The sequence below is a fragment of the Bos taurus genome, chromosome 15, assembly GCF_002263795.3.
Source record: "Bos taurus isolate L1 Dominette 01449 registration number 42190680 breed Hereford chromosome 15, ARS-UCD2.0, whole genome shotgun sequence".
In the NCBI taxonomy this organism is placed as follows: Eukaryota; Metazoa; Chordata; class Mammalia; order Artiodactyla; family Bovidae; genus Bos; species Bos taurus.
In genome coordinates, this window is record NC_037342.1 from 81,951,739 (window position 1) to 81,975,100 (window position 23,362).

The 23,362-nt window shown below is 50.3% G+C and overlaps 1 protein-coding gene, 1 non-coding gene and 1 pseudogene across 2 annotated transcripts; all 3 read left to right on the forward strand.

The window, feature by feature from the left end:
* The first annotated feature begins 2,965 nt into the window (after positions 1-2,965).
* On the forward strand, positions 2,966-3,038 carry TRNAF-GAA (transfer RNA phenylalanine (anticodon GAA)). The gene has a single exon. It is a non-coding gene; the product is annotated as a tRNA-Phe (tRNA).
* Positions 3,039-16,670: 13,632 nt separating this feature from the next.
* On the forward strand, positions 16,671-17,742 carry LOC787861 (tropomyosin alpha-3 chain-like; annotated as a pseudogene).
* Positions 17,743-20,472: 2,730 nt separating this feature from the next.
* Positions 20,473-22,735, forward strand: LOC112441557 (macrophage-expressed gene 1 protein-like). The gene is made up of 2 exons (XM_024975615.1): positions 20,473-22,149; positions 22,316-22,735. The coding sequence occupies exons 1-2, from the start codon at positions 20,473-20,475 to the stop codon at positions 22,733-22,735; spliced, it is 2,097 nt and encodes a 698-aa protein (XP_024831383.1).
* The last annotated feature ends 627 nt before the right edge of the window (positions 22,736-23,362 follow it).

Below are 23,362 nucleotides of genomic sequence, written 5' to 3' on the forward strand. Positions count from 1 at the left end.
TGGAAGTAGCATTTACAGATTCAAGGGGAAAGCATCTTTGAGGCCATCTGTGGAAAAAAAGATGGGTTCTTTGGAAGCACAGCCCCTGGTAACCAAGGTAATAGGGTGAAACTTTATTCTTTTTTGGCTTATGAATAACCGATATGCTAGAACACTCTTCTACCCACTCTTTGCCTGAGTAGGTCATGTTCATCCTTGATGTTTTAGCCTAAAGCCCACTTTCCCTTTTCTTGTATACTTATTGATTTATTTGGCAGGGTTGAGTCCTAGCTGTAGCATGCAGGATCTTTGACCTTCATGGTGACACATGGCATCTTGAGTTTCAGCACGTGAACACTTAGTTGAAGCACGGGGGATCTAGTTCCCTGGCCAGGGATTGAACCCATGGCCCCTGCACTGGGAGCTTAGAGTCCTAGCCGCTGGAGCTGCAGGGAAGTCACTTAAAGCCCACTTTCTAAGAGAGGCCCTTCTTATTCCCAAGCAGAGTCCAGAGCTGGGGCAAACGGTGCAGCAGAGCCCAAAGGGGCAGCAGCTGGAGGCGGTCAGCCCCCTGCCGCCCGCAGAGCCGGCTCTCTCACAGGAGATGTGAGAGCTACACCGCCATTCTTGCCTGCATGCACTGCTCCAAGATTGTTGAATGTGAATACTGTTTTCCTCCTTGAGTCATTTCTTTGGAATAAATTCCCAGACATGGAGACGTTGAATTAAGGAAGGAGTATGAACAATGGCCAGGTTCTGAGACCCAGACCCAGGACGCCCTGCTGAGGGGCGGCCCAGCGACCACGTCAGTTTCCCCATCTCTCCTCCATAGAACCCCGTGTACGCAGCCTGTGCACATAAACAGGTATACGTGGCTGGCCCAGGAAGAAACTGATGAGAGACACTGACACCCCCACTTCCAGATAGACGCACGCTAGCTTGCTTCAGTCATGTCTGACTCTCTTCGACCCTATGGACTGTCACCCGCCAGGCTCCTCTGTCCATGGGATTCTCCAGGCAAGAACACTGGAGTGGGCTGCCTGATGTACCGTGAAGTGTGGAATCAAGAAAGAGAAGACAGGACTTACCTGGTGGAACAGTGGATGAGAACCTGTCTCCCAATCCAAGGGAAAATGGTTCGATCCCTGGTCTGGGAAGATTCCACATGACCAGAAGCAACTTAACCCAAGCATCACAACGACTGAGCCCGAGTGCCTAGGACCCAAGCTCTGCAACAGGAGAAGCCACCACGATGAGAAGCGGGGCATCACACAACGTAATCCCTGCTTGCTGCAACTAGAGAAAGCCGGTGTGCAGCAATGAAGGGCCAGCACAGCCAAAAATAAACAAAAAGATAAATAAAATGACCAAAAAATGCCCTATAACCCTTAGATTAAAGAGAAAAGGAAAGAGAGAAGACATGTGCAAAAGTAGCTGCTGCAAAAAGGAAGGAGATCCTCAGGCCCTGCTGCTGCTGTTGTCGCTCAGTCGTGTCCGACTCTCTTCGACCCCATGGACTGCAGCACGCCAGGCCTCCCTCTCCTTCACCAACTCCCGGAGTTTGCTCAGACTCATGTCCATCGAGTCGGTGATGCCATCCAACCATCTCATTCTCTGTCATCCCCTTCTCCTGCCTTCAATCTTTCCCAGCATCAGGGTCTTTTCCAATGAGTCAGCTCTTCATATCAGGTGGCCAAAGTGTTGGAGTTTCAGCTTCAGCATCAGTCCTTCCAGTGAATATTCAGGGTTGATTTTCTTTAGGATGGACTGATACATGCTACAGCACAGATGAAACTTGAACACATTAAGCTAACTGAAATACATTAAGCGGCTTGAAACAAGCCAGTCACAAAAAGGAACATGATGTGTGGTTCCACTTACCTTGGGTATCTAGTATAATCAGTTCTTAGAGAGAGAAAGTAGAGAGCTGTCCCAGGGACTGAGGCGGGCAGAGTGGGGACCGGGAGGTGCTACATGAGTGTGGAGCTTCAATTTTGAAAGAGGAAAAAGTTCTGGACACTGGTTCCACAACACCGGATACACTTAACACTACTGAACAACACGACCAGAAAGGGGTAAGAGGGTACATCCGCTACGCGTTTGTCACCGTGAGTGAGGGAAAAGGAAAAAGACTTTCTGGCTCACAAAACAGCCTGCCAGGTGCTGTCTGCACTGCCTTCTGCCAGGTACTACCTGCTTTCAGAATAAAATGCCACCGGGGGAGCCATTCCACACTGTGCATGGAAACTCAACATACAGAAAACGAAGATCATGGCATCCGGTCCCATCACTTCATGGCAAATAGATGGGGAAACAGTGGAAACAGTGACAGACTATTTTTTGCGGCTCCAAAATCACCCAGATGGTGACTGCAGCCATGAAATTAAAAGATGCTTACTCCTTGGAAGCAAAGTTATGACCAACCTAGTTAGCATATTCAAAAGCAGAGAGATTCCTTTGTCAACAAGGGTCCATCTAGTCAAGGCTATGGTTTTTCCAGTGGTCATGTATGGATGTGAGAGTTGGACTGTGAAGAAAGCTGAGCACTGAAGAATTGATGCTTTTGAACTGTAGTGTTGGAGAAGACTCTTGAGAGTCCCTTGGACTGCAAGGAGATCTAACCAGTCCATCCTAAAGGAAATCAGTCCTGATTATTCATTGGAAGGACTGATGTGAAGCTGAAACTCCAATACTTTGGCCACCTGATGCTAAGAACCAACTCATTGGAAAAGACCCTGATGCTGGAAAAGATTGAAAGCAGGAGGAGAAGGGGACGACAGAGGATGAGATGGTTGGATGGCATCACTGACTCAATGGACATGAGTTTGAGTAAACTCCGGGAGTTGGTGATGGACAAGGAGGCCTGGCTCCAGTCCATGGGTTTGTAAAGAGTCAGACACGACTGAGCGCATGAACTGAACTGAGGGGGAGCCATTTACACTCATTGTCAGGGCTTTTAAATACAGGCAGAGAAGGAGAAAAAATAGTTGAAATAGCTCAGTTGGGAGAGCGTTAGACTGAAGATCTAAAGGTCCCTGGTTCAGTCCCAGGTTTCGGCAGTGGTTTTGGGCTTCTCTTGGGGCTCAACTGGTAAAGAATCCACCTGCAATATGGTAGACCTGGCCGGGTTCGATCCCTGGCTTGGGAAGATGCCCTGGAGAAGGGAAAGGCTACCCTCTCCAGTATTCTGGCCTGGGTCAGAAAGAATCGGGCAGGAGTGAGAGACTTCCCCTTTCATTTCACTTTCAGAGAAGGAGGGCTGGGGGAATCGAGAGAGTAGCGCTGACGTGCGTTCACTATCACGTGCGAAATAGGCAGCTCGCGGGAAGCTGCTTCCCAGCACAGGGAGCTCCGCTCTGCGCTCTGTGATGACCTGCGTGGGGGGCTCAAGAGGGAGGGGAGGGATGTGTGTATGTTCACTGCTGATTCATATTGCTGTACAGTGAAGCCAGCACAGCATTGCAAAGCAAATGTATCTCATCAAAAACCTGCAGCACAAACCAAAAGGGCTGAAAGCCATCCCTCACTTTTTCCCCTTACACTTGTCCCTGTGGCCATATGTTCACATCGTCTAAAAACTTATCCCAGCCTCTATCAGATAACTGTAACTTGAGTGATTTGAAACATAAAAAGCTAGATTCCAGGGCAAAGAGAGGGGAATAAATTAGGAGTTGCTAATATGGGGATGAGAGAGGCCTGAATACGTGGGCACACTTTGTTTTTCTCGCTCATTGTTGGCCAGTGGCGAAGCTGTGTCCGGCTCTTTGGAATCCGATGGACTGCAGCACGCCAGACTTCCCTGTCCTTCACTATCTCCCTGAGTTTGCTCAAGCTCAAGTCCACTGAGTCGATGATGCCATCCAACCATCTCAGCCTCTGTGGCCCCTTTCCCTTCTTGCCCTCAATCTTTCCTGGCATCAGGGTCTTTGCAATGAGTTGGTTCTTCGCGTCAGGTGGCCAAACATACGAAATAGATAAACAAGAGCCACTGCACAGCACAGGGAGCTACGGGGCTTCCCTCTTGGCTCAGATGGTAAAGAATCTGCCTGCCACGTGGGAGAAGTGGGCCCAACCCCTGTGTGGGAAGATCCCCTGGAGAAGGGAATGGCAACTCACTCCAGTCTTCTTGCCTGGAGAGGAGCCTGACGTGCTCTAGTCCATGGGGTTGCAAAGAGTCCATCAATAAGTTTATAATGAGAAAGAATCTAAAAAGAATATACATATATATGTATCTCTCTTTGCTCTCTCTTTAGTCGCTAAGTTGTGTCCGACTTGTGACCCCATGGACTGTAGCCCGCCAGGCTCCTCTGTCCGTGAGATTCTCCAGGCAAGAATACTGGAGTGAGTTGCCATTTCCTTCTCCCAACCCAGGGATTGAACCTGGGTCTCCTGCATCAGCAGGCAGATTCTTTACTGACTGAGATATGAGGGAAGGCCTGCTGTCTCCTCTACGAAGTAGTATATATAATGGACGTCTTATATATGTGTGTGTGTGTATATATATAAAAATCTGAATCACTTTGCTGTACAACTGTAACTAACACATAGTAAATCAAATATATTTCAATACAAAAAAGATTTTAATAATAACATTTTAAAAATATTTTTTTAAAGCTCTCAGGATAGGACTTCCCTGTCAGTCCAATGGTTAAGACTCCACAAATCTTGACTTGCCTGGTGACTCACAGGGTAAAGAATCTGCCTACAATGCAGGAGAGCCTGAGTTCGATCCCTGGGTCAGGAAAATCTCCTGGAGAAGGAAATGGCAACCCATTTCAGTATTCTTGTCTGGAGAAACCCATGGACAGAGGAGCCTGGGGGGCTACAATCCATACAGTCCCTGGGGGCACAAGGACGGAGCGACCAACACTTCCGCTTCCCTCGAGTCTGCTGCAGGGGGCGTAGTTCAACCCCTGATCCGGGAACCAAGATCTCACACAGCGCACTGCGTGGTCACAGAAATGAAAAACAGAAAAGATTTTAAAGAAAAGCTGTCGGGCTTCCCAGGTGCCGCTGGTGGTAAAGAACCCACCTACACTGAAGAAGACTAACAAGACATGGATTTACTCCCTGGGTTGGGAAGACCCCCTGGAGAAGGGAATGGTTACCCACTCCAGTACTCCTGCCTGGAGAATCCCATGGACGGAAGAGCCTGGCAGGCTGCAGTCCACGGGGTCACAAGGAGTTGGGCAGGACTGAAGCACTTGGCACGTGTGTTCTTAAATATTCTAGTAGACATATTAATCACAGTAAAATCAAACAGTGGGAAGTAATAAAAGAAAAGTGATTTAATTTCTATAAGGCAAGACGCGATCTCCTGGCAGTAGTGTATATCATACATTTTTCTGATCCTTGGCAGAGTTTTTCCTAAACTGCTGTCTCACCTAAAAAGGCCCACTGGACATAAAACAGGTTGAATTTATGGAAGGCGCTTCAGGAGGAGGCCAGAAAAAGCTGGAAATTTCCATTCTGGAAGCTGCATGTGTTCTTGCCCACTCCAGCAGGGAACTAGGCGATTTCTGCTTCCCACTCTGGCCACGGGAAGGCAGTGGAGTGAGATAATGCAAAAAAGCCCCACCAAGGAGTGGCTATCAAGGTAAGTCTAAAGTATGCGTATTTGGTGGTCTGCTGCTGTGTGACAAATGACCCCCACAACTGCTGGCTTAAGATAGCAATTCTGTACGATTAACTATTCTGGGTTTAGCTGAATGCTTTTTAAAAAAATTAAGTAATTAATTTGGTTGTACAGGTCTTAGTTGAGGCATGTGAGGTCTTGTTCCCTGATCCAGGATCCAACTCTGGCCCCCTGAGTCTTAGCCACTGGGCCCCCAGGGAAGCTCCTGGACACTCTTTCTATCCAGGGGACATTGGGTGGGAGCTCACCTACGTAGTCTCTGCAGAGATGACGCAAAGGCTGACTGAAACCGGGATGCTGGCAGAGCAACCCTGCAGCTGTCCAAATAGTTCCCTGGTCTGGCCCACTCTGCGCAGCGTCCACAGAAGAATAGCTGGATGGCTCGGGGCTCTGGGGGTGGCACACTTCCTTGTTTCTAGGTCTTACATTTAGGCCCAGTGATGGCCTAGCTGAATGCCTACCACGTTGAATCAGTTACAGCAAGTTACAGTGCCAGTCCAGGTTCACTGTGGGTTAGGACCTCACAGGGCATGTGAATCCTGGGAGGGATGGGTAATTAAGGACCACTGGAGACTGGTTCCAAGAACAGGTGTGGAAAAGGCACTGAGACACAGAAGGAAGAGCAGAGAGAAAAGCAAGGAAAACACAGAGTATCTAAAGACACAAAAGAACGAGGGCTGGTGCATGGCTTCTTAAAAAGAGTCCGAGGGCAATGGGTTTGTGTAATAAGTGAGGCAACAGTCAACCCTGAGGGACCTTGTACCTTAGGCTCAGCAATTTGGACGTGATTTTGTCCAGGAGTTCTCTGATCAAACTGCGTCCTGGAATCTCCTGGAGACCAGGGAATGCCAGCTCCCCAAATATTATCAGAACAACCCCCTGATGAGACAAGGAGAACTCCATCTCTGCAGAGATTTGGCAGCCTCTCAGAGGAGGAAGGGCAAGGTTAGAATTGATTGAAAATGGGACGTTTGGTTTAAGGTGTGTCCCTCACCGGGGGAGTGGGGAAGGTCCTTTTAAAAATTTATTCATTTGTCTAGGCCTTATGTAACCTAGCCCGCTAGTTGCAGCATGCCAACTCTTAGCTGTGACATGGGGGGTCTAGTTCCAGGCATGGAACCTGGGACCCCTGCATTGGGAGCACAGAGTCTTAGCCCCTGGAGCGCTAGGGAAGTCCTGGGATGAAGGTGGGGGTGGTCTTGATTCAGATTGAGCAGAGATCAGAACGCAACAGTCGAAGGCTGGCAGCAGAAGCAAGGGAAGGCAGAGAAATTACATAACCTTAGGGCACAAACTGGTGAGGCTATCCTCGAGGAGCTGAGGAATACTTTGGAAAATTTCAGTGGTGAATAACTAGGCCACTTGTCTAGGGAAGAACCTCCTGGAACAGTAAAGTGATGCTAATGAGAGGATGGAGTGGTGGGTTACGATGAAGAGTAAGCTCTGTGGAGCATAGGTAGTATGGGTCTCAGAACATGGTCAACATACAGATTCTCAGAACTCACGTTCAAAAGCTCCTGTTCGGTGGAACCCAAAACCCTCTATTTTTCACAGGCTTGGAATCAAGGCTATAAGCTGGTGGGTAGCAGGGCAGGTCCCCACAAACAGGAGGCTTTGGCATTTTGCTTATTTTGAGCTAAAAGCATTTGAAAAGTAGCAAATGCTGGAAGAGACTCCTTTTGAGCTTTCCTTATCTGCCTGAAGACAGATAATCTCAAAGGAACTTTATCATCATAAACCCCCTCCCGAAGAGTTCATCATCCAGGGAAGATGGACTCAACACAAGTTAACACCGGACAGACCCAGATGAACTTTATCACAGTCACATCTCCCACCTGTCTCCTAAGGGCCCATTCACCTTTCCTAAAAATCACTTGCTGTTCCTGAAGATAGCTGTCCCCAAACCGTTTGGCACCCGGTTCTGGTGTTGTGGAAGACAATTTTTCCATGGTCCAGGGAGCACGGGGGGATAGTTTCGAGATGATTCAAGATTGTGACATGTGTGTGCATTTTGTTTCTATTGTTATTGCATCAGCTTCACCTCAGATCATCAGGTATTAGATCCTAGAGGCTGCAGATCCTTGCCCTAAGGAGTCTCCATGTGGTACTCCTCTTTTCCTATTAAGAGGATATTTAAGCCTAAATTCCAAAGCCAACCTCTTTAAGCTATTCATTTCCCCCTAGCTCTCTCTCACACATACATGAAGTAGACATGTTTTAAATGTGTCTTTCTCTTGTCGATCCATTTTTATTACAGAGGATCACAGTCAAGCTCTGAAAGGTGGAGGGAAATTATTTTTCCTCTTCTACCAAGCTACAAACCTCTGTGTGTGCTTGCTCAGTCATGTCAACTCTGCGACCTGTAGTCCACCGAGCTCCTCTGTCCATGAGGTTTTCCCAGCAAGAGCACTGCAGTGGGTTGCTGTTTCCTCCTCCGGGAGATCTTCCTGACCCAAGAACTGAACCTGAATCTCCTGCATCTCTTACACGGGCAGGTGGACTCTTTACCACTGAGCCACTTTGGAATTTTATTAACCATTGTAGGTTGAGATATAATGATTCTGGGTAGGGCTGGTCCCAGTGGTGAAGACTCCAAGCTTCCACCGCAGGGGGCCACAGTTTCATCCCTGGTTCTGGAAGTTCTACCAGCTACGAGGTTCAGCCAAAACAAACAAATACAAAATATATACAATGATGGTATAAATACAGGTTAAATCAGGGATGTGGTCAGGGTTTTCCTGGATTTTATGTCCCCTGTCAGTTTCCTCAAGTCTTTGATGATTCTAGGTCTTCTCCAAGCTACCAGTGACCAGTGAAGCTGCTCAGTCGTGTCCAACTCTTTGCGACCCCATGGACTGGTAGCCTACCAGGCTCCTTCATCCATGGGATTTTCCAGGCAAGAATACTGGAGTGGGTTGCCATTTCTTTCTCGAGGGGATCTTCCTGGCCCAGGGATCGAACCCAGGTGTCCCACATTGCAGGCAGATGCTTTACCGTCTGAGCTTTCCAAGCTAAGCTGCAGAGAATACATATATCCATTGCCAGGTGAGGCAAACCCAGGAAGAATCCTTGGGGAAAAGTATCACAGGAAAGGCAGGGAGAATTCAAGAGGCAGTGATTCCAAGGTGCTGGAGGGATGGAGGGAAGGAAGGGGAGCTGGTCTTTGATCCTGCAAGTCCCTTGGTCAGGTGACTCTTAGGTGTGGATGGCAGGGTGGGGATGGGGGTGCTCCCAGAGGAGACAGGAGTTACTTAGATAACTCATAATCCCCATCAGCTCAAATTCAGGATGTTGAAATCCTGAAGTCTGGTCTGCCTATGATACTGGGGCTTCTCAGGTGACTGAGCAATAAAGAATCTACCTGCTAATGCAGGGTTCTATCCCTGCATCAGGAAGATACCCTGGAGGAGGTATCCACTCCAGTCTTCTTGCCTGGAGAATTCCATGGACAGAGGAGCCTGGTGGGCTACAGGCCACAGGGTTGCAAAGAGTCAGCTACAGCTGAGCAAATGAGCATGCAAACCCTTGGTACTGAAGTATAAACAGAACAAACTAAAAGTCCCCCAGACCCTTTGGCATATCTGACCCTTAGTTGGTATCAGTTCAGTTCAGTTGAGTTCAGTCACTCAGTCATGTCCAACTCTTTGCGACCCCATGTATCGCAGCACACCAGGCCTCCCTGTCCATCACCTACTCCCAGAGTTCACTCAGACTCACTCCATTGAGTCAGTGATGCCATCCAGCCATCTCATCCTCTGTCGTCCCCTGCTCCTCCTGCCTCCAATCCCTCCCAGCATCAGAGTCTTTTCCAATGAGTCAGCTCTTCACATGAGGTGGCCAAAGTACTGGAGTTTCAGCTTCAGCATCATTCCCTCCAAAGAAATTCCAGGACTGATCTCCTTCAGAATGGACTGGTTGGATCTCCTTGCAGTCCAAGGGACTCTCAAGAGTCTTCTCCAACACCACAGTTCAAAAGCATCAATTTTTCAGCACTCAGCTTTCTTCACAGTCCAACTCCCACATCCATACCTGACCACTTGACAAAACATAGCCTTGACTAGATGGACCTTTGTTGGCAAAGTAATATCTCTGCTTTTCAATATATGATCTAGATTGGTCATAACTTTCCTTCCAAGGAGTAAGCGTCTTTTAATTTCATGGCTGCAGTCACCATCTGCAGTGATTTTGGAGCCCTAAAAAATAAAGTCTGACACTGTTTCCACTGTTTCCCCATCTATTTCCCATGAAGTGATGGGACCAGATGCCATGATCTTCGTTTTCTGAATGTTGAGCTTTAAGCCAACTTCTTCACTCTCCTCTTTCACTTTCATCAAGAGGCTTTTGAGTTCCTCTTCACTTTCTGCCATAAGGGTGGTGTCATCTGCATATCTGAGGTTATTGATATTTCTCCCAGAAATCTTGATTCCAGCTTGTGCTTCGTCCAGCCCAGCATTTCTCATGATGTACTCTGCATAGAAGTTAAATAAGCAGGGTGACAATATACAGCCTTGACGTACTCCTTTTCCTATATGGAACCAGTTTGTTGTTCCACGTCCATTTCTAACTGTTGCTTCCTGACCTGCATATAGGTTTCTCAAGAGGTGGTCTGGTATTCTCACCTCTTTCAGAATTTTCCACAGTTTATTGTGATCCACACAGTCAAAGGCTTTGGCATAGTCAATAAAACAGAAGTAGATGTTTTTTTCTGGAACTCTCTTGCTTTTACCATGATACAGCGGATGTTGGCAATTTGATCTCTGGTTCCTCTGGCTTTTCTAAAACCAGCTTGAACATCTGGAAGTTCATGGTTCATGTATTGCTGAAGCCTGTCTTGGAGAATTTTGAGCATTACTTTACTAGCGTGTGAGATGAGTGCAATTGTGCGGTAGTTTGAGCATTCTTTGGCATCGCCTTTCTTTGGGACTGGAATGAAAACTGACCTTTTCCAGTCCTGTGGCCACTGCTGAGTTTTCCACATTTGCTGGCATATTGAGTGCAGCACTTTCACAGCATCATCTTTCAGGATTTGAAATAGCTCAACTGGAAATCCATCACCTCCACTAGCTTTGTTTGTAGTGATGCTTTCTAAGGCCCACTTGACTTCACATTCCAGGATGTCTGGCTCTAGGTCAGTGATCACACCATCGTGATTATCTGGGTCGTGAAGATCTTTTTTGTACAGTTCTTCTGTGTATTCCTGCCACCTCTTCTTAATATCTTCTGCTTCTGTTAGGTCCATACCATTTCTGTCCTTTATCGAACCCATCTTTGCATGAAATGTTCCCTTGGTATCTCTAATTTTCTTGAAGAGATTCCTAGTCTTTCCCATTCTGTTGTTTTCCTCTATTTCTTTGCATTAATCGCTGAGGAAGGCTTTCTTATCTCTTCTTGCTATTCTTTGGAACTCTGCATTCAGATGCTTATATCTTTTCTTTTCTCCTTTGCTTTTTGCTTCTCTTCTTTTCACAGCTTTTTGTAAGGCCTCCCTGGACAGCCATTTTGCTTTTTTGCATTTCTTTTCCATGGGGATGGTCTTGATCCCTGTCTCCTGTATAATGTCATGAACTTCCGTCCATAGTTCATCAGGCACTCTATCTATCCGATCTAGTCCCTTAAATCTATTTCTCACTTCCACTGTATAATCATAAGGGATTTGATTTAGGTCATACCTGAATGGTCTAGTGGTTTTCCCTGCTTTCTTCAATTTCAGTCTGAATTTGGCAATAAGGAGTTCATGATCTGAGTCACAGCCAGCTCCCAGTCTTGTTTTCATTGACTGTATAGAGCTTCTCCATCTTTGGCTGCAAAGAATATAATCAATCTGATTTCTGTGTTGACCATCTGGTGATGTCCATGTGTAGAGTCTTCTCTTGTGTTGTTGGAAGAGGGTGTTTGCTATGACCAGTGCATTTTCTTGGCAAAACTCTATTAGTCTTTGCCATGCTTCATTCTGTATTCCAAGGCCAAATTTGCCTGTTACTCTGGGTGTTTCTTGACTTCCTACTTTTGCTTTCCAGTCCCCTATAATGAAAAGGACATCTGTTTTGGGTGTTATTTCTAAAAGGTCTTGTAGGTCTTCACAGAACCGTTCAGCTTCTTCAGTGTTACTGGTTGGGGCATAGGCTTGGATTACTGTGATATTGAATGGTTTGCCTTGGAAACGAAGGAAACGAATTCTGTCATTTTTGAGATTGCATCCAAGTACTGCATTTCAGACTCTTGTTGACCATGATGGCTACTCCATTTCTTCTAAGGGATTCCTGCCCGCAGTAGTAGATATAATGGTCATCTGAGTTAAATTCACCCATTCCAGTCCATTTGAGTTTGATGATTCCTAGAATGTCGACGTTCACTCTTGCCATCTCCTGTTTGACCACTTTCAATTTGCCTTGATTCATGGACCTGACATTCCATGTTCCTATGCAATATTGCTCTTTACAGCATCGGACCTTGCTTCTATCACCAGTCACAGCCACAGCTGGGCATTGTTTTTGCTTTGGCTCCATCCCTTCATTCTTTCTGGAGTTATTTCTCCACTGATCTTCAGTAGCATATTGGGCACCTACTGACCTGGGGAGTTCCTCTTTCAGTATCCTATCATTTTGCCTTTTCATACTGTTCATGGGGTTCTCAAGGCAAGAATACTGAAGTGGTTTGCCATTCCCTTCTCCAGTGGACCACATTCTGTCAGACCTCTCCACGATGACCCGCCCATCTTGGGTTGCCCCACGGGCATGGCTTAGTTTCATTGAGTTAGACAAGGCTGTGGTCCTAGTGTGATTAGATTGACTAGTTTTCTGTGAGTATGGTTTCAGTGTGTCTGCCCTCTGATGCCCTCTTGCAACACCTACCGTCTTACTTGGGTTTCTCTTACCTTGAGCGTGGGGTATCTCTTCACGGCTGCTCCAGCAAAGCGCAGCCACTGCTCCTTACCTTGGAAGAGGGGTATCTCCTCACCCACCACCCCTCCTGACCTTGAACGTGGAATAGCTCCTCTAGGCCCTCCTGCACCCACGCAGCCACCATTATATACCATTAGTTGGTTGCTGCTGCTAAGTCGCTTCAGTCGTGTCCGACTCTGTGCGACCCCATAGACGGCAGCCCACTAGGCTCCCCCGGCCCTGGATTCTCCAGGCAAGAACACTGGAGTGGGTTGCCATTTCCTTCTCCAATGCATGAAAGTGAAAAGTGAAAGTGAAGTCGCTCAGTCGTGTCCGACTCTTTGCGACCCCATGGACTGCAGCCTACCAGGCTCCTCCGTTCATGGGATTTTCCAGGCAAGAGTACTGGAGTGGGTTGCCATTGCCTTCTCCACAGAATCTTCCCAACCCAGGGATTGAACCCAGATCTCTTGCATTGTGGGCAGATTCTTTACCATCTAAGCCACAGAGAAGCCCTAGAAATATGGTGTGATTAGCGTTTATGGGCGGGGAATTTCACAGGCTAATGAGTGGGAACTTATTAGCCTGTTAGTCACTTAGTCGTGCCCCACTCTTTTCAACCCCATGGACTGCAGCCCACCAGGCTCCTCTGTCCATAGAATTCTCCAGGCAAGAATACTGGAGTGGATTGTCATTTCCTTCTCCAGGGGGTCTTCTCAACCCAGGGTTGAACTCAGGTCTCCTGAGCTGCAGGCAGAGTCTTTACCATCTGAGCCCCCAGGGACTAAGCACCATGCTCTGTCCCAAACCCTGCTCTGATGAACTTCAACTCCCCTGACTACTCCTTTATCTTTACTGCCTCCTTCTCTTTGACAAGCAGCTCGATATTTTTCAAGCAGCAGGATTATTTGGCGTTTGTCCTTATTTTAAAAATATATACATATGTAATGCTGCAGTTAATAATACTGTGGTTCTATTGAAAGGAATTTCTTCCTTATTGGTGCCATTTAAGATCACTTTGCATTCATCCTCATTCATTCTGTTCTGTTCTCAACTAACCATCTAGAGACACGTAGGGAGTGAAATGAGACCGAAATTAAACAGGACCCCGAGGCGCTTTCTTAGGTATAAAACTTCCTACTTGTCCCCAGTTTCTTATTTTAAAAAAGTAAATAAGAAAGAAAGGACTTTCTTAGTGGTCCAGTGGTCAGGAATCCACCTGCCACTCTAGGTGACACAGCTTCAATCCCTGGTCCAGGAAGATCCCACATGCCATGAGCACCTGAGCCTGTGTGCTGCTACTACCGAAACCCATGCACCCTAGCACCTAAGCTCTGCAACAGAAGGCACTGCAACTAGAGCAATCCCTGCTCCCCGCAACTAGAAGCCCGCAGGCAGCAGCGAAGACCAGCACAGCCAGAAGTAAAAGAAATAAATAATTTCAAATTTTATAAAGATTTTTAAAAACTAAAAAAAAATGTTTTTAATCTTCTAGGCTTTCCCCAAGTTCCAAAGAGCAGGCTCAAGCAGTTATTAGACAGAGAATCACAGGACTCTGAGCTCCTCCTGAAGGGCTGTAGATAACAGTCTGATATGCATCTCTCAGTTACTCTCGTCCTCCCCCCAACTCTGCCTGCTGGAGGATGATGAACACTTGCAGACCACAAGGTTGCAGGCGCATAGATCCAGGCTGGTTGGAACCAGAAGGCAGAGATTCCTGAGATTCCTGTTACCCCCCGTCCACCAACCCATCAGAAGAAACTCATGCACTCTGAGGTCCTCGCCCCAAATTTAGGCTTTGAAATGCTACCCCGGAAAACTCCGTGGGAGTGCGGGTCTTTTCAGTGTGAATTGCCTGTTCTCCTGGCCCAGCAACTTGGAACAACCCTTTCTGAGCTCCAGACTTGGGACTTCTGTGCTGGCTCAGTGGGTGAGCATCCTCCTGGCAATATGGGGACACAGGTTTGAGCCCTGATCCGACGATCCCACAAGCTTCAGAGTAACTAAGCCCATGTGCCACACTGCGGAGCCTGCACTAGAGCCCGAGAGTCACAGTGACGAGCCTGTGTGCAGCAGCCACTGAAGCCCGAGAACCTCCAGCCTGCGGTTCCCAACAAGAGCAGCCAGGCCACTGCAACGAAGGGCAGCACCAGCCCACTGCAGCCGGAGAAGGTCCGTACCAGGCAACAAAGACTAAGTGTAGCTGTGAAGAAATACTAAACAGATAAAAATGAAAACCTCTGATTCTTAGGGTCACAGAAATACTAAACAGATAAAAATGAAAACCTCTGATTCTTAGGGTCACAGCATCGCACACTGGAACTTGGGTCTGACCAGAAGATCCCTCCAGGCAGGGCCAATATTCAGCCTCCGGAGGTCGGCTTACAGCCAGTGAGCTCTCCTGGCTTCCCCTGCCACGAGCAGGGTGTTAGGAATTCAGACTGCCTCTCCTGCCCGTGTGCCAGGGTACCCCAAGCTCTAAGCTGGAATCCCCATGGCCCATGGCTGTGAGGCAGGGTGGGGAGTGGATTCAGCCTGCGAATCGAGACCTGGGGACTTAGATTGGTTCCTTTCCAAGTCTATCTCTGTGTGACCCCATTTTCCCTGCGAACCCCTTTCTCTGCAGTAAAATCAACATATGGCCCAGCACCAGACATGCAAAGATGTCGCTGTGCCTGGGTGCACGTGGCTGAAAAGATACACACCCAGCTGATAACAGTGCCTATTTATGGAAAGTAGAACTGGGCGAAGGAGGCGTTTTCATTTATCTAATCTCTTGACTCTTCATTTTCCATAAGAATCATTTCTTGTGATTTTTAAAAGTGAATGGGCTTTCCCTGATAGCTCAATTGGTAAAGAATCTGCCTGCAATGCAGGAGACCCGGGTTAGAGTCCTGGGTCGGGAAGATCCGTTGGAGAAGGGATAGGCTACCCACTCCAGTATTCTTGGGCTTCCCTGGTGGCTCAGATGGTAAAGAATCCTCCGCAGTGTGGGCAACCGGGGTTTGATCCCTGGGTTGGGACAATCCCCTGGAGAAGGGAAAGGCTACCCACTCCCGTATTCTGGCCTGGAAAATTCCAGGGACTGTATAGTCCATGGGGTCACAAAGAGTCAGACTACGACTGAGCAACTTTCACTTTTACTTAAAAGTGAATAGCTAGAAAAGTCCAATTTGTTCCTGTTTTACAGGAAGTCACACTTTTTGTCTAAGGTCCCACAGGGCAATGGCATCTGACTCAAGACTGTCCTGCCTGTATCTTCCTTGCGCTGCCTTGGGACAATTGGGGGATGGCAGTGCTGGGCACCCGTAGACCCTTTTAACCCCCGAGTCTCAGCCAATGCTGCCCAGGCTGGTAAGAAAACATCCTCACAGTTTTCCTTGCTTTCCTCCTGCTGGCATCTGAGCCCCACTGGCAGGTGCTCAGCTACCACTCCACCGAAGCAGGTCTATCTTTTCTCGGCTCCACTGCTATCAAATGTAAGAGCTGCCACCCAGCATGGTAAATACCCAGCTTCTTTTGAATTTATGACATGAGGTGCTCGTTCCTAAGTCACAAGTCCAGAAAGTGGGAAAGCAGCCTGAGGACTTGTCCTTGTCACAGGAAGATACACTCAGAGCTGGGGGAGAGCTTTACTGCTTACTCTGAGAACAGTCTTCTCCCTAGCAAATCGTCCCTCCCAAATTATCTTATGATAAACCGGTGACACTTCTGGATCAAAGAAATGCACACATAAGCACACAAAGAGATGGGAGGGAACCCCATGGGGGTAGACGGGGCACTAGGCTTTGCATTCACACCAACTCAAAAACGCAGACCTTGAGCCAGCCCCTGAACTCATTCCACTGAGTGAACACCCTATTTTGTGCCAGAAAATGTGCTGGGCATCTTTCATCAGTGGCTAGAACCTGAACAGCTTTGTATCGCTTTCATCGTGGAGCAGACAAGGGAAGCAGACTCGGAGGAGAAAACCATACCAGTGGGAGCACCCAACTGATGAAATGACAGAGTCTGGGCTCTGACTCAGATCTCGGGAAGGTGAGGCTGGTATCCATTCCTCAGGGAAGGGAGTCTTGCACCTCCCACACAAGGTAGGGTGAATAAACCTCTGCTCCCAACACATCATTGCCAACAGGTGTAACTGGTAGGGACATCACTGGGTCAGGTGATTCCTTATGCCCTCCCCAAGAGCCTTCTTAGGACCAAAAGTCCTAGGAGAGACAAAAACCAAGAAGACCCCGAAAGGCAGCTGCAGCGCCGAGCGAGAGCTGGGTGGGCCCACGGCCGGGATCAGCACCATCGAGGCGGTGAAGCAGGAGGTCCAGGTTCCACAGCAGCAGGCTGGTGATTCAGGCCAGAGTGCTGAGCACCTCCAGAGGTGCACGAGAGAGGCAGGCCCAGGGCAGGGGGGTCTGAGTTGGCTTTCTTGAGCCTAGGATCCAGCTGGTTGAAGAGGAGCTGGACTGAGCTCAAGAGCGCCTGGCCCCTGCCCTGCAAGAGCTGGAGGAAGCTGAGAGAGCTGTGGAGGAGATCGAGAGAGGTATGAAGGTATGAAAACCGAGCCTTAGAAGATGAAGAAAGAACTGGAATTCCGGGAAATCCAACTCAAAGATGCTAAGCACACTGCAGAAGAGGCAGACATGAAGTAGGAAGAGGTGGCTCATAAGCTTGGGATGCAAAGAACTGACTCCTTGGAAAAGACTGTGATGCTGGGAGAGATTGAAGGCGGGAGGAGAAGGGGACGACAGAGGATGAGATGGTTGGATGGCATCACTGACGCGATGGACATGAGTTTGAGTAAACTCTGGAAGTTGGTGATGGACAGGGAGGCCTGGCGTGCTGCAGTCCATGAGGTCGCAAGGAGTCGGAAACAACTGAGTGACTGAACTGAACTGAAGCTGGGGATTATTGGGGGAGACCTGGCATGCACAGAGGAGTGAGCTGAGCTGGCAGACTGCCACTGCCGAGAGATGGATGAGAGAATCAGACTGATGGAGCTGAACCTGAATTGTCTGAGAGCTGCTGAAGAGAAGTACTCTCGAAAAGGAGACAAATCTGAGGAAGAGATAGATTTCTACCTATAAACTCAAGGAGGCAGAGACAGGGGTTGAATTTGCTGAGAGATCGGTAGCTGGGCTGGAAAAGAGAGTGGACGATTTGGAAGAGAAAGTGAAATGTAACCAAGAGGAGCACCTCTGTAAGCAAAGGATGCTGGAGCAGACGCTGCTGGACCTCAACGAGATGTAGAGCGCCCAGTCGCCCCCTGCCACTAGTGGTGCCTCCCTGGACCCCGACTCCGCTGAGAACACTCTGTCCGAAGCTCACCTGCAAACTAGGGCTGATCTTTATTTAACTGGAAGTCTGCCTCAGGGACGGGGGAGCCTGGTGGGCTGCGGTCTATGGGGTCGCACAGAGTTGGACGCGACTGAAGCGACTTAGCAGCAGCAGCAGCTGCTGCTTCTCTCCTTTCACCACCTCTCCCATCCCGACCCCTGTGTCCCTTTCGCCAAACTATCTCTGCCTTTCCCCAGAGACCCCAGCTGGGCTGGAGGCGGAACACCTTTGGGGACAAAGTTTAAGGGAATGTGAGCACAGTTCGAAGTGTCTTTAAAAGCCTGCTGTGATGTACACATTTTGTAATTACCTTTTTCTGTTGTTGATGTAACAACCATTTGAAAAAATGTTCCAGGCAATTCCATGGTTCTGAAGCAACAGTCTAACCCCTTTTTCAGTTTTGGAAGGTAACGTTTCGGCTTAATGCATATTGCCTTCTCCATCAGTTCAGTTCAGTTGCTCAGACGTGTCCAGCTCTTTGTGACCCCATGGACTGCAGCATGCCAGGCCTCCCTGTCCATCACCAACTCCTAGAGCTTACTCAAACTCACATCCATTGAGTCGATGATGCCATCCAACCATCTCATCCTCTGTCGTCCCCTTCTCCCCCTGCCTTCAATATTTCCCAGCATCAAGGTCTTTTCAAAGACCTTCTCCATAGCGGAAGGGAAAAGGTATGGGCCTGCCTTACTGAGAGCCTCACAGTCCAGGGAAAGTCTCCATTTGGGGAAACCTCATTGCTCTGGGAAAAGTACCCTGCAAACCACAAAGATGATTGCAGGAGGAGTTAGCAAAAAAAAAAAAAAAAAAGTGCTGTTCCAGGTTTCAGCTTTACAGTATCGTTGAAACTTTTTCTTCCTCTTTTTTCATCAGAAGTGACCCCACAAATTTAAGATGGTGAAACCTCTGAGACCAAATCCTTGTCCCAGCTCTACCCTGTTCCCAACCTGGGCTCACAGAATGGATCCTGTGGCCCTTATGTTGAGGCGAACACATTTTCTCTCCTGCCTCCTTGAAAGAAAGGAAAGTATGTTTTGCCACTGATTTAGCCATAGGAAACTCTTCTCATCACCCTTTTCTGGGTCTGAAGCTGCTGTCTAAAAGTGCCATCTCGTTGTGCTTTGTACTGGTTACTGCTGGAGAAAGCGGGAAGAGCTTATGTACAAACCTGTTTTTAAATTTTATATTATTGTGGTACATTGCTTCTTTGGGGTTGGGGCACACGGGTGACCCCTCTGGCTGTGAGAGTGCTCTACAGTCTGTGGGCTGGCAGTGTGCTGATCTTTTAAAGTTTCTTTCCCTACCCAATCCCCCTTTTTGGGTGAGGTTCTAGTGAGGTCTGCTAGGTGAGTGTGCTGCAGCTTAATTGGCTTAAAACGTTCTCTCCTTTGGTGTGGTCTCTGTAGGGATCAATTGGGAGGAAAAAAAAACAAACAAGAGTGTAGCTGTTCTGATACTGAAAATTGATAACATTGTTCTGAAATAAAGAAGGAGCTCCTCCCTGATGGCTCAGATGGTAAAGAACCTGCCTGCAATGCAGGAGACATGGGTTTGATCCCTTGGTTGGGAAGATCTCCTGGAGAAGGGAATGGCAACCCACTCCAGTGTTCTTGGCTGAGAAATCCCATGGACAGAGGAGCGTGGTGGGCTACAGTTTGTGGGGTCGCAAAGAGTTGGACACGACTGAGTGACTCTGCAGACACATTTCCCCTCCAAAAAAGAAGATCCTGACAGTGCGTAGGAGAAGAAGCCCTAAACCAAGATCAGTGGATGGAAACTGTCCTTTGGCAGCAGATGGACCTGGGATTTTGGTACTTTACGTGACTTCTCTGGGGCCTATTTTCTAGTGTGTAAAAAGAGACTATCATGTATGTTAGTCAGACTGTAGCCCGCCAGGCTTCTCTGTCCGTGGAATTCTCCAGGCGAGAATACCGCAGTGGACTGCCATGCCCATCTCCAGAGTAACTTCCCAACCCAGGGATCGAACACTAGTCTGCATTGCAGGCAGATTATTTACCGTTTGAGCTACAGAGAGGTCAGAAAGGAAAAAGAGAGAGAGTTGAGAGTTTAAAATGGAGTCCATGGGGTCGAGAAGAGTCCGGCACGACTGAGTGACTTCACTTTCACTTTTCACTTTCATGCATTGGAGAAGGAAACGGCAACCCACTCCAGAGTTTTTGCCTGGAGAATCCCAGGGACGGGGGAGCCTGGTGGCTGCCGTCTATGGGGTCGCACAGAGTCGGACACGACTGAAGCGACTTAGCAGCAGCAGCAGCAGCAGCAGCAGCGTATTTAGAGCAGCTCCCCCTCAGGGAGGGGGGCCCTAGAGAGCTCCTCGCAGATACAAGGGGAGGAGAGAAGTTCTTGAGTCCTGGACTGTTGGTGGGTCGTCAGGCCATTCCCTGGTCTAATCTACCCAGCTCTGACCTCAAGCCTGGAATCAGCTTCACGCGCCTCGGTGCTTCTGATAAGAGACCGCCTTGCTCCTCTGTTGGGAGGACTTCTGGGAGAGGCGCCTGGGAGGGGCCGCCGGCTTGGGGAGGGGCCTGAGCGCGGCTGAGTCCCTCCGGGCTTTGAGGCTGAGCCTATTTCAGCTCCAGGCCGGGGACGGTCCCCCTCAGCGACCTCGGGGTCCTGGAGGAGATGAGAGGCTGCAAGCTGCACCGGCGAAGCTCGCCCCCGGCCCTTGGCCTGGGCCTGGTGCCCCTGCTGGTCCTGCTCTGGGCCGGGCCGGGCGGCAGGGCGGACGGGGGGCCTTGGGGCTTCCAAGGCTGCAAGCAGCAGCTGAACGTGTCTGTGCTGGGGGCGCTGCCCGGGGCCGGCTGGGACAACCTGCGCAACTTGGAGCTGGGGCTGGTGCTCGGGCGCGCCTACTCGCAGTGCCTGACCACCGAGGACGGCGAGTACCTCATCCCCGACGGCATGCTGGCGGTGCCGCGGCGCGAGACCGTGGTGCAGACCCGCGCCGACCTGATGGATAGCTGGGTAAACTACACCGACGCCTGGGCGGCCTCGGTCAACGCGGAGTTCTCCTTCCTCTCCTTCCTCAACGGCAAGTTCTCCGCGGAGTGCCAGAACGTCCGGAGGTACAGCCTGCAGTACCAGACGATCACCACCCGCGTGCAGCGGCGGCACAGCATCTACTCCGTGAGGGTCCGGGGGACCCCCGACTTCCACCCCGACTTCCGGCAGCGCCTGCTGACCCTCAGCGACCACCTGGAGAACAACCAGACCCGCGAGGCAGAGTACCTGGCGGAGATGCTCGTGTTCGCATACGGCACGCACGTCCTCACTGAGGTGGAGGTGGGGGCCACCCTGGTGCAGGAGGACCAGGTGAGTCGGGAGCTTGTGGGCAACGAGGACAAGGACAGGCTCAACGTCACCTTTGCCGCCTCCGTCTTGTTCGACCGGAAGGTCGGGGTGGGCGACGCGGTTTCCTGGGACAAGGAGAGCCAGCTGGTGCAGGCATACCAGCGGGGCACAGTGGCCTCCAAGATACACAGCCGTGGGGGGCCGCCCTTCTACGAGGGCCTCACCCTGCAGAAGTGGCAGGAGGGCGTCGCCAACCGGCTGGTGGCCATCGGCCGCTCAGGCCTGCCGCTGCCCGCGCTGCTGCAGCCCGAGGCACTGCCCGAGCTCCCGGCGCCCGCCGTGCGCCGCGTGGAGGCGGCCGTGAGCCGCGCCATTGGCCGCTACTACGAGGTCAACATGCACCCCGGGTGCGTGAAGCGCGGGGCCCCCAACTTCGACCCGCTGGCCAACGTGGATGACGGCTCGTGCACCGACGGCCAGCACGCCAACTTCAGCTTCGGGGGCGTCTTCCAGGAGTGCGAGGCGATCACGGGCCCCGAGGGCGGCCGCCTGTGCAAGCCCTACACCATCTTGAACCCGCTCACCGGCCAGACCTCCTGCCCGGCCAACTACACGGCCAGCCTGCTGAGCAGCGAGGTCAAGGTGTGGAGCGAGAGGAGCTACCAGTGCTGGCCGCAGTGCCAGAGCTGCTGGCTGATCTTCACTTGCTGCCACAGGATGTGTGGCAACTTGGAGATCCAGCGCGTCGTGCGCGTCAATGCGTCCTGGTGCGCGCCCTCGGGGGCCACCCCGACAGCCGCGCCCGGCCTCCTCTTCGGAGGCCTCTATAGCCCCGGCCGCCCCAACCCCCGCACCGGAGCCCAGGCCTGCCCCTCGTCCTTCTTCCCGCTGACCCTCCTGGGTGATCTCAAGGTGTGCGTCAGCAGTGACTGGGAGCTGGGCGTGGCCCACGCGGTCCCCTTCGGGGGTTTCTTCAGCTGCCAGGTGGGCAACCCCTTGGCGGCCCAGGCAAGGGGCCAGGGCTCCGAATTCCTGAAGGAAGTCTTTAACCTGAGCGTCACCATGGACCACCCCATGACCTGCCCTGCGGGCTACAGCCAACACCCGGCTTACCTCAGCAGTGGCTGCCAGATCCTCTACTGCCTCCGGGCCGGGGTTCCTCTTGAACCCGCAGCAGCTCATGATCCGGCTGCCGCCCTTTGCGGCCCGCCCCAGCCTGCTGGGCAACAGCAGTGGCCTCGGGGTCTCAGTCCTGGTGGACGCCAGCGGGCAGCGGGCCTGGGTGAAGCTGCAGGGCTCCAGCCGCTGGCGGCAGGCCGATATCCACGACCCATCCGTGGCAGCCCAGCTCCGGGATCAGGGGGGGTCCCAGCCCAGTGCTGGGGCCGTCGTGGGCGCCTGCCTGGGGGCCGTCCTGGGCGTGGTGGCTCTGGCTCTGGGGGTAACCTGGGGCTTCAGGCGCTACCAGAAGCGGGGTTACAGGAGGCTGCCGGAGGGAATCCTGGCCGAGGAGCAGACAGTCTATGGGACCGCAGAGACTGCTGAGAGCCCAGCTCCGTCTGACTGCTCAGAGAATGCCAGCAATTCTGTCTAGACTTGGACGAAACGGCAGCGTCCTTCGTCCCTGGTCAGAGCTTCAGTCCACTTTGTTTCTCCCACTGCCTGGGTAACCAGATGTACGATACCTACTCGTAGAATGGGCCCCCTTTCTCAAGGTACAGGGACTAAACTGTACTTTCTCAAGTCGTGCCCCAAATCACCTAATACAAGCTCAATTCCTGGAACAATCTCTTTCCCTAAAGTCCTCTTGTTGAGAGCAACGCCCCCCCGCCCCCCCCCCCCCACCATTCTTCTTGCCATATTCTTATGTTGGGCACTTTCTTTGTTGCGAAGAGCCAATAAATCCAACTTTGTTCAAATACAGGTGTGTTCCTGGTGTTCTTTGGCGGGGGATGGGATGGGGTAGGAGGGGAAGCAAGGGAGAAGGTAGAATCAGTAATGACCCCAGGATATATGATATAGCTTTGTGTTAGTTTTTTTTTTTTTTTTTTTGTAATTGTTATAAAATTCATTTTGTCCATTCATTTTCCCAGAATCATTGCCTTGAACCCCAAAAGTTCCCTCTTGGACTCGTTTTAAGTCAGGTCTGTTTGTTTTCCAAATAGGGCCTGACCTACTTGTGGATGATGGAATGAATTAGGTGTGTTTTTTTTAATCACAT

Excerpts from the sequence above, each read along its gene's own strand:
- LOC112441557 (XM_024975615.1), top strand. The coding sequence starts at position 20,473 with ATGAGAGGCTGCAAGCTGCACCGGCGAAGCTCGCCCCCGGCCCTTGGC. Across the intron at positions 22,150-22,315 it reads GCAACCCCTTGGCGGCCCAG|CAGCTCATGATCCGGCTGCC; the intron begins GCAAGGGGCCAG and ends TTGAACCCGCAG.